General features: G+C 37.3%; 1 protein-coding gene across 1 annotated transcript; it reads left to right on the top strand.

Annotated features, from left to right (window-relative positions):
- The first annotated feature begins 3,925 nt into the window (after window positions 1-3,925).
- col10a1a (collagen, type X, alpha 1a) lies at window positions 3,926-8,110 on the top strand. Its single transcript, XM_055173236.2, has 3 exons — window positions 3,926-4,049; window positions 4,199-4,343; window positions 5,687-8,110. Exons 2-3 carry the CDS (start codon window positions 4,214-4,216, stop codon window positions 7,525-7,527), a joined length of 1,971 nt encoding a protein of 656 aa, XP_055029211.1. The 5' UTR covers window positions 3,926-4,049; window positions 4,199-4,213; the 3' UTR covers window positions 7,528-8,110.
- Window positions 8,111-10,701: the final 2,591 nt, after the last annotated feature.

Below are 10,701 nucleotides of genomic sequence, written 5' to 3'. Positions count from 1 at the left end.
AGTGCACTTTTAATCTTATACAGTGCCTCGTGAATGTGTTAGCATTTAGCCTAGCCCCATTCATTCCTTAGGATCCAAACAGGGATACATTTAGAAGCCACCAAACGGTTCCATGTTTTCCTTTTTAAAGACTGTTACATGAGTAGTTACACGAGTAAGTATGGTGGCACAAAATAAAACTTTTGTTTGGAGCAATAGGAATGAATGGGGCTAGGCTAAATGCTAACACATTCACGAAGTGATGTATAAAGATTAAAAGTGCACGCATTGAAAAAAAATAGGTATGTATTAATTCAAAGTTGAGGTAAGAACATATTGAAAAATTTTGTTTTTTTCCTTTAATAAATACTGGTTTGTTTGTTTAATTATAAAACTGATTATACAACTGAATACAACTACATAAATTCAATATAATATATGTCTTTATCTCATATGTATATAGAAAAATACTGCTGCTCTCTAGCAGGAATCCCAAATCATTTATCAGCACTTAATGGTGCTCACAATAGCATTCTGCTGATATATTCAGATGCACACTACAGTGTTACTTTTATTGATACATACTTTGCAGGCCATAACGTTTGCTATAAAGTTAAAAGGCAACCACAACAAGATAGTCAAAGAGGGTAATGAGTTTAACAGTGGCCTCGGCTGAACCAACCATGCATACTTTTTCTTTCTGTATATCTTTTCCTCGTAAACGTAACTTCAGAGCCATGACATTTTATGGCCGTACGACAGCTCATAAAAAAGTTACTAGATTGGTGCACTTGTGACAGTCTACGAATTTAATGACCTTTACAGCATGATATCATCTATACAATGCTAATTCGTAATAGATTGCATTATGTGGATAACGTGAGATTGCATATTGGTTTTGTGAGTTGAGTGATAAAAAATATACAGTTTGTTTAAAAGATATAAATGAACTCAACATGAAAATGTCACAAAAAGACACACTCCACCCATACTTGCTCTGTCATTAAACTAAATGTTGGTAACATTTCGAGTCTCTCGCCTCCTTAGTGGGTTGTAAACACAAACATAGTCTGCAAAAATGAATGTTTGCCGGAGACTTCTACGGGAGGCTGAATGACACATTTAGAAAGAACTGTCCGAAAGCCAAGAAGAAAGTGTTTATACACTTTTATGTGACCCGGTTCAGTTGAAATCAACCGAAGAGAAAGTCTGACTTGGCAAAAATTTAATGTCTGACTGCAAGTTGTTATCAAACGTTTGTTGTAAAGCAGACAGCTGATATGTGAACCTGTCTGTGAAATCCAAGCTAAAGTCACTACAGTGACAGATAAAATGGTCAAATATGTATAGCTTTGGACCTAAAGAGTTCATATTAGTACCTCAAAGGCACATATTGGTACCAAATGTATACATATCTATACCTAATGGTATATATTAGGACCTTTTTAAGGGGTAGTGCCCCAGTGACAGCTGGGGTACATATTTTGACCATTTTTGTTAACAGAATAATCTAACGATAAGATTAGGAGCATCACAGATTAATATTTAAGATATCAGAGTTATATTTTCACAGAATGTCCAAAGTAAAGGATAAAACTTTACCTGGGTTTTCACAACAGGGTCACATTTTGTGATCTTATGTGATGCCGTGTCCTTAAAACATCATGTCTTATTCTCAGCTGTGCAACATTTCGGGAGGAGGACATGTTGAAACAATGCAAGTGTAATTTTATTTTAATATGTTGAAGCACTACTTTCAAAAATTATACTTGATTGAGACTAATTCAGAAAATTGAAGATGTCGAAACAAGCCTTATGTTGAGGTAACACTTAATGATACGCTCTTTGACAGAAATCTTCCATGAAGTTTGCTTCAGGGATCTTCCATACTGCGTTTCCCATAACTTATAATAAGCGCACAAATAAGTGTACATCTTATATAAAATATATATGGAACTGAACCATATATGTTATTATGTTAAGATTTAGGGGCTGTTGCCACACAATGCAAATCATGATCATACCTCAAAACCACTTTTGTGCTATGAAGGGTATGATTAATTGGGTGTGTGCATTTCCCATCCACCCAAAAATAAATGGTCCAGCAATGGTCTCCTAAAGAAAGCACTTGGTTTTAAAGATTAAGGGGGAAAGTTGAGAAGTACTATAGTTTATGGAAATAAAACGTGATGAAAGCAAAAAATTGCTTAGTGATGAAGATGCAAAACATGCACGAAGTGAAGTCAACTAAATGTGTGCCCCCTTCTGGACGTTTTGTGGAATTGCCATCACAAGCCTGCACTAGTTTAGTAAATGGGGTAAATAACCCAGAGGCAGATGTATTTTCCAGAACGTCTTTTTATATTTTCTTTATTAGCTGTTTATGGGTGAAGCACTTACAAAAATACACAAGTAAAAAAACCATTAACTTGTTTGGCTTGAAATAGTCCATTTTATGAAAGCCTCACACTCTCTCGGTGCAGAAAAGCTGAACAAACAAAGTCAAAGTAGCTTCTGTATATATATACACTTCTCAAGGAAAGAGATAAATATATTTTCTGATGGTCAAGTACATTTGATGTGATCATGTTTGTTGTGATGTACATCAGTCACCACACCAGCCAGCTGAAACTATCCTCCTTTTAGATATAATGCGTTTTCTGTGTACCTGTATGTTGTTTTTTGGGGGGGAAAAGTGCACAGACGGTCAAAAAAGGAGAGAAGTTTGTTTGGTTGTTTACCAGACAGGGTGAAAGTGGAGAATGAGTTTTCAATAGCACTTTTGTGAAAGATCCTATCAGAGGTTTTATTTAATAGCACACACAGACATGTTTTAAATTTAATAGATAAAAACTTAATAATTAAAATGAATATTTCAAAAAATAAGATGTTAATCATCAATATATTTAAAATCATATCACTAAAAAACGTAATTATTAAAATGAATAATTCAAAAAATAAGATGTTAATTATCAAAATATTTAGAATCATATTGAAAAACGTAATAATTAAAATGAATAATTCAAAAAATAAGATGTTAATCATTAATATATTTAAAATCATATCACTGAAAAACTTAATTATTTAAATGAATAATTCAAAAAATAAAATGTTAATCATCAATATATTTAAAATCATATCACTGAAAAACGTAATAATTAAAATGAATAATTCAAAAAATAAGATGTTAATCTTCAATATATTTAAAATCATATCACTGAAAAACTTAATTAAAATTAATATTTCAAAATATAAGATGTTAATCATTAATATATTTAAAATCATATCACTGAATTGAAGAAATATAGGTAAAACTTTATAATAAAGTTATATTTGTTAACATTAGTTAATGAATTAGTAAAAAAAAATAAACAATGGACAATATTCCACAACATTAGTTAATCTTAATACTAATTTCCACATTTACTAATGCATTTTTTAATCAAAAGTGTTAACTTAATGCACAATGCACATGAACTTTATCTAACATGAACAAAAATTAATAATTGCTAAAAACTATATTGCTAATTGATACTTAATGTAAGCTAATGCATTTAACAAATACAACCTTTATTATTCTAAAATGTTATTGAAATAAATGTAAATGATTTAAAACACATTTGCAATGCAAGTCACACTTATCTGAATTATTGTTTACATCACGTTTCTAAAGTTAACAACATTACGCACGTGCATACACATCACAGAGACCATCCATACCCTAAAAATGACAATTTCACCCCAATTTAGGACTAAAATGCATCTTTTGTAGCTTTGAGGGGAACTTAACAAGATCTAATCATGGGTCTAAACACTCAAGCAAAAAGCCATTCTGAAGTGACATGCCAACAGTGGGCAAATCTGTCTGGTAATTACAGCCTAGCAATGAGAGGGGAGGTACTAGTGTGGTAGGTGCTTTTTTAATGATGCAAGGGCCAGATATGGTATAAAAACCCTCATCATTGTGCTAGGCAGCAGAAGATCCTCTGTCTGGCTCCTACTACAAGGATATTCAGAAGTGGGAGCCGCAGCTGTGTTCATTTATTTATTTCTGGAACCCAAGTATGCCAGTAAGTGTCCATTTTCTTACTTTTTGATTAACTAGGCCCTGAAATTCTGAGAGATGTATTAGCAGGTGCAGAGAGGAAGTACAGCTTGTTGCACTGTAGTATCATCTTTAGGGAATATTTATGTTTAATTTCTCATTTTACTTCTGCAGATTTGACCTCAGAGAATGGAACTACGAGTAGCAAGCATTCTTCTTCTTTTCGTCGCCTTGACGGCGGCTCACGGCGAGAGATATGTTATCAAGAAGGCAGTGAAGGCTCAACCCCAGTACCAGCCATACTCGGTGAAAGGCCAGGGTAAGAGTTTACCTCTACTGTTTTTTTTTATTCTGCAATGCAGTCATGTTTGCTAGGAAAGGCATTAGAAATATCATGCATATTCGATATTCAATATGAAGGCAGGCAAAACTATGACGTGTTCTTGATACCAACTTATGTGAGTGCAGCATACTGATTGGGTACTCATATACAACGGCTCATCCAATAGTATATGAAACCTGTCTAAGGCTTTAAATATGCACATTTTACTAGTTATTGGCTAAAACACTTCAGACTTCTCTATTATGCTATGTGGAAGATTCAGATCTAGTTACATGCTCTTTATCCTTGTACTCCAGACAGACAGCATCTTTTTGTAAATTTAAATTTTTTTGTTGTTTGAATGCATTGACTAAACTGTTCAAAAAGAAACATATGTACATATATAAATAATTTTATAGTTAAAGAAATATAATGTTTAAAGTCATTGTTTATTATTTAAAGATACGCTTTATTTACATTGCATCTAAATTGTGTATTCTGATTCGGTAGAACAGACAGAATTCAATATTTTTCTGTGTTTTTAAGTGGATATGCACATCAAACCAAACCAACTTTCGCAGGATATGAGAAGCTATGTATAAATATACAAATAGAGACTTTAGAAACATGCTGAAAAGTGATTTGTCTGGGTGTGTCAAACCAAAATGCAGGCACATCTGTTTTGGTTAATGAAAGTTGCGCTTCCAAGAATGACCTTTAGAGGGATGCATTTTTACAAACCAATAGATTTTACCACATGAAGGTCATTGTATAACTCAGGCCTTTTATTCTGTGTCACATGAATATATATGTTATTTTAAACATATTTTTAAAATCCCCAAATAAAATTCACAAAAAGAATGTGCAATGTTCTGGGTTTATGAATATAAAATAAAAGTTTAGCTTGTTTAAAACTGAAAATCACTATTTTTTGAAAAACTTTTATTATGCATTTGCAGTGCATTCACTTTAGTTTCAGTGCAAGGGCCTTGCAAGAGCACAATTTGATTCGACATACTCTGAAAAACTTATTTTACTGTCTTTGGTTAAAAAACGTATATGATATTGAAACATTTAACTTTTCTCAAAGCAGAATCATTTGAAAGGTACTATAACTTAAAGAAATACATTCAGTCACAGGTCTGACTTTTTTGTAAAGTCAGTTTTTTTTCATTCAATCTTTTATAGGCCTCTAGCAATACATGAAATCACAATATTTTGGAATCGGATATAAAGAAACACTTATTCACCTAAGGCTGCATTTCAGAATGCCAGTTTCACCTGCAATTGATAGTGATCGATTAAAACATTGACCCCCTGTACTTTTTGTTTTATTTCAGTGGTGCCTGCAGCTGGAGAACCTGGCATCCCTGGTGAGCCAGGTCCAGCTGGACCTCCTGGACCCCCTGGACCCCCAGGAGAATATGGAGAAGGACTGCCTGGGCCACAGGGACCACCTGGACCACCCGGACCTGCTGGCTACTCTGCACCTGGCAAACCTGGCTCTCCAGGTGGACCTGGCAAACCTGGCGCCACAGGTGCACCTGGACCAAAAGGAGACTCTGGTGCACCTGGTGCTCAAGGTCCCAGGGGCATGCCTGGCCCTTCTGGTAGCCCAGGACCCCAAGGTTTCTCTGCCCCCGGCAAACCCGGACCAGCAGGTCTTCCAGGATCAGCTGGACCAAGGGGAGAGCCAGGTGCTAAAGGACATCCAGGTTACCCTGGTGCACAAGGGCAGAAAGGAGAGAGAGGCATTGGTGTTCAGGGACCTCCTGGTGAGTCCGGTCCAACAGGTGCGACAGGTGCTCCAGGGAAGCCCGGTGAGCCTGGCATTGGAAGACCTGGCCCAGCTGGATCTCCCGGTGAACCAGGAAAATCAGGCTCACCTGGTCGTGACGGGGAGCGTGGACCAATGGGAATGACAGGTCCAAAAGGTCATACAGGAGCTCCAGGCATTGGAATGGCTGGCAAGCCAGGTGAAAATGGTGCCCCAGGTTTGCCTGGCCCTACTGGCCCCAAAGGTCCACAAGGAGCAACTGGTGCACCCGGTACTCCTGGATCTCCAGGTTATGGCAAACCAGGTGAAAATGGTGCAAAAGGTGAAAGGGGACCATCAGGTCTCCCAGGTGCAGTAGGCCCAAAAGGTGAGCCAGGTGCTAAAGGGCATACTGGATATCCAGGTGCTACAGGCCCTGTAGGCCCAGCTGGTGCTCAGGGTGCAAGAGGTTTGCCAGGTGAGAGGGGAGCAACAGGAGATAAGGGTCACCCAGGTCCAATGGGAGCTCCAGGGCAAAAGGGACATAGGGGAGAGCAGGGACCACAAGGAGTTGAGGGCAAGCAAGGTTATGCAGGGCCAACAGGCCCAGCAGGTCCAAGAGGAGCTACAGGTGCTCCAGGTAGCAAAGGTGAAATTGGCCACACTGGTGCTCCTGGTAGCCCCGGAGCATCTGGTCCTGCAGGACCAAAGGGTCTTCAAGGACATCCTGGTACAGCAGGTGAAAGGGGAGAGACAGGTGCTCCTGGCCCAAGAGGCGCTGTTGGCCCTGCAGGTCCTGCTGGTCCTACAGGCCTTAAAGGTCACCCTGGTCTTCCTGGGTCTCCTGGCCCCGCAGGTTTGGCTGCAAAGGGAATCCCTGGACCTCAGGGTCCTCCTGGACTTCCTGGAGTCGATGGGTCTGCTGGACTTCCAGGTCCTGCTGGACCTCCTGGCCCACCTGGTCCACCTGGTGAGATTGTTTATGAGAAGGGTCACGTTGAATCAGAGTTCCCAGTCCTTGTCAAGAGTCCAGTGTCTGCATTCACTGCTACAACTGTGACACCTTATCCCCCATCTGGTACCCCAATTAAGTTTGATCAGATTGTGTACAATGCAGAGCAGCATTATGATCCTGAGACAGGTCTGTTCACCTGCCAGATTCCAGGAATTTACTACTTCTCCTACAACGTGCATGTGAATGGTGCTAATGCCTTGGTGGCACTTTATAAAAACAGCGATCCAGTTCTGTTCACCTATGATGAGTACAACAAGGGTTTCCTGGACCAGATGTCTGGCAGTGCCGTCCTTCAGCTCAATGAGCAGGACACCGTTTATGTCCAGATCCCTGATGATGAGGCTAATGGTGTTTTTGCTGCTGATAATGTCCATTGCTCCTTCACTGGGTTCCTGATCGCCTCCACGTGATAAGGTGATCGAACCGCATCACTAAAACCATCACTATTTCTCAAACAAATATCCTGTTTTGCAATCAACGATGCAAAACAGACTGTGCTCTTGTTCTGAGAAATCCAAGCATATCAACTTGAAAATTCCAAGCAAATGGTGCCAATAAAAAAAAAGAAGTAATTTATGTAACAAGTTATCAGGGATAGAAAGTTCAATCCTTACAAATGAAATATTTTCTGTGTGGCGAGAGCATGTGAAGTTGTGTCCTGATAATTTCATGTCTTTTCATCATATGTTTTGTTTGTCTTATGTGTCTGATTCGTTTTTGCTTTTCTTTGTTTGTGTTTTTGTTTTGATTTTACCAATCACAGTGGTTCATTCGAATCTGTGTGTCTTTTCTTTACTTTTATTGATGACATTATATCAGTACTGATTAAACAGAGAACGCTGTTGCTGACATCCCTATACCTGACTTGAATATTGTGAAATGGTGAAAATGATCGAAAACTCACATGCAAATAAACACCTATAAATGTTATCCCGAAGAATTACGTTTGCTCTGTAAACCAAAATGGCTCAAATAAACAATTTCCAAAAAAGCTCCTGTCTGCTGCGTTTGTTTAGTTTTGTCTATCTCATTGGTATAGAAGGGTTTGAGCCCAGGGAACACACAAGCACAAATTAAATAGTGTATACATTTTAATGGACTGTAAGTCACTTTGGATTTAAGTGTTTAGTGTAAAATGATTAGGTTTTGTGATTTAATGGCTCAATATAAAAATAAAATAACAATATTAATGCACCTATAAAGAAAGACTAAAGGGATAGTTCAACCTAAAATGAAAATTCTGTCATCATTTACTCACTAATAATTTTTTAACTGTATAAATTACTTTGTTATGCTGAACACAAAGGAAGATAGTTTAAGCAATGTTTGTAATTAAACAGTTTTTGAGCACCATTGACTTCCATTGTGTTTAGTCAATGGTGCTCCTGGTTTTTGCTTACAAATATCTTTTGTTGTGTTTAGCAGAACAAAGTAATTTTTACAGGTTTGTAACAAGTTAAGGGTAAGCAAACGATGAAAGAATTTTTATTTTTTGGTTGAACTATCCCTTTAAATTTCATTACATTTAAACCAAGACATTTTGTTTGTTGCCATTATGTGTTGGTATTCTTTAGTCTCTGCGGTTTTAAAAAGGTGTTTGTGTAAAACATGAAAAGAAAGTCCTGGGGTAAAATTTGATGACTGGGCTAAGTTCAGCCAGTCAACCAAGAGATGTGGGTAAAGTGGGCAGACAAGTCAAACAGAAGCCGCTGGGTGGAGGTAGCTGGCAGCCGCAACCCACAGGCAACCGAGGCAGTAGTGCCTTGTGATTGAGTGAAAGACTCGGGGCAAAAGCACCTGGAGGGTAAAGTTGTTTCCATCTGTGAGCAGAAAGAGGGCAGAGTTGGAAGCCGCAAGTTGCCATCTAAAAACTTCCAGTTCCTAAACTAGGAAGAGGAATATTGGGTGAAAACACACCCATTTTATGGTCGCTAGATTAGTGGTGGAGGTAATCTTGGAATGTATAAAATGCAGGGTTCAAAATTATCTTAAGCCTCTGCGGTAGGCTAAAAACATCCGAGTGGTATCTGTTGACATCCCTTTTATACTTAGAAAGCATTTGGATCGCCATGGGATTTGGAAGAATGACATTTACTGGCAGGGGCGTTGCACAAAATCTCGGGCCCTATGCATAGGCAGTCCTGGTGGGCCCCCATAAATATTCCAGACTTTCAAGGGCCCTCTCTTCCTTTGTGGCCCTGGTAATCAGTACTGGTTTTACCCCCAGTCCGACGCCCCTGTTTACTGGTGTAAATGAAGCAAAATAAAACTGGTCAAGTGTTTCATACTTTCATGTCTATGTGCTATGTCTGAGAGGTGGGTGGAAACTAAGAAAACTTCTTATGACATAATTATGAGCTTCCCATGGTGCTGTTGTTTAGGACATTATGGGGTGGTTTCCCGGACAGAGATTAGCTTAAACCAGGACTAGGCCTTAGTTTAATTATGAAATATAACTTGAACTAAACTAAAAACATTACTTGCGTGATTTTTGAGGCAAAACAAAAGGTTTTCAGTTTGGACAGCTCTTACATTTATTTTAGTCTAGGACTGGTCTAATCCCTGTCCGGGAAACCGCACCAAGGGGTTTAAGGATAGATATGTACTCAGTAATGCAAAAAACAACAACCAAAACAACAAAGACAAAAAGTTTCGTGTTTTGCAGATAATGAACACATTTGTTTTATTTTATCATCTCATTAAACTTTCAAATTGGAGCATTTCAAACTTCAAAATGAGTTTGAATCTAATAAATGTGCAAGTTTATGCAATCACATATGATTCAACAGCTTTTAAAGTGGACAAAAGCATCTTGTAATTTAAAAGTTGCGATTAAGCATCACTTACTGAAAACAATTGACCCAAATTGTTCATTCATTATGCACAAAAGATTCATATAAATTTAATGGTTGCATTTGTTAGCATTAGTAAATGCGCATGAACTAATGCTTTTATTCAAATTTGTTAATGCAAGTTAAGGCAAATACAATTTAGTTCATTGTGCATTGACTAATGTTAACAAATACAACTTTTGCTTTTAAAAATGTATTAGTAGGCATATAAATGCCAAAATTAACATGAACTAACAGCAGTAGTAGATTCCCAGCTTTTATTCAAATGTGTTAATGCTAGTTAAGTCAAATACAATTTAGTTCATTGTGTATTGACTAACGTTAACAAATACAACTTTTGATTTAAAAAATGTATTACTAGGCCTAAATGCCAAAATTATCATGAACTTACAGTAGAGTTTCCCAGCTTTTATTCAAATTGGTTAACACTAGTTAAGGCAAATACAATTTAGTTCATTGTGCATTGACTATAATGTTAAAAAATACAACTTTTGATTTTAAAAATGTATTACTAGGCCTAACTGCCAAAATTAACATGAACTAACAGTATGGTTTCCCAGCTTTTATTGAAATTTGTTAACACTGGTTAAGGGAAATACACACTGAAAAAAATGATTCATTGAATTGACTCAATGTTTTAAGGTAAGTGGTTGCAATCAATTTATTTTAGCTATACATTTAAACAAAAAAGATTAGTAAAGTAAAATAAAATATAAAACTTTTGTTTAAATG

The sequence above is a fragment of the Misgurnus anguillicaudatus genome, chromosome 7, assembly GCF_027580225.2.
Source record: "Misgurnus anguillicaudatus chromosome 7, ASM2758022v2, whole genome shotgun sequence".
Lineage (NCBI taxonomy): Eukaryota > Metazoa > Chordata > Actinopteri > Cypriniformes > Cobitidae > Misgurnus > Misgurnus anguillicaudatus.
Note: the sequence above shows the minus strand (reverse complement) of the source record. Positions and strands in the feature narration are given on the sequence as shown.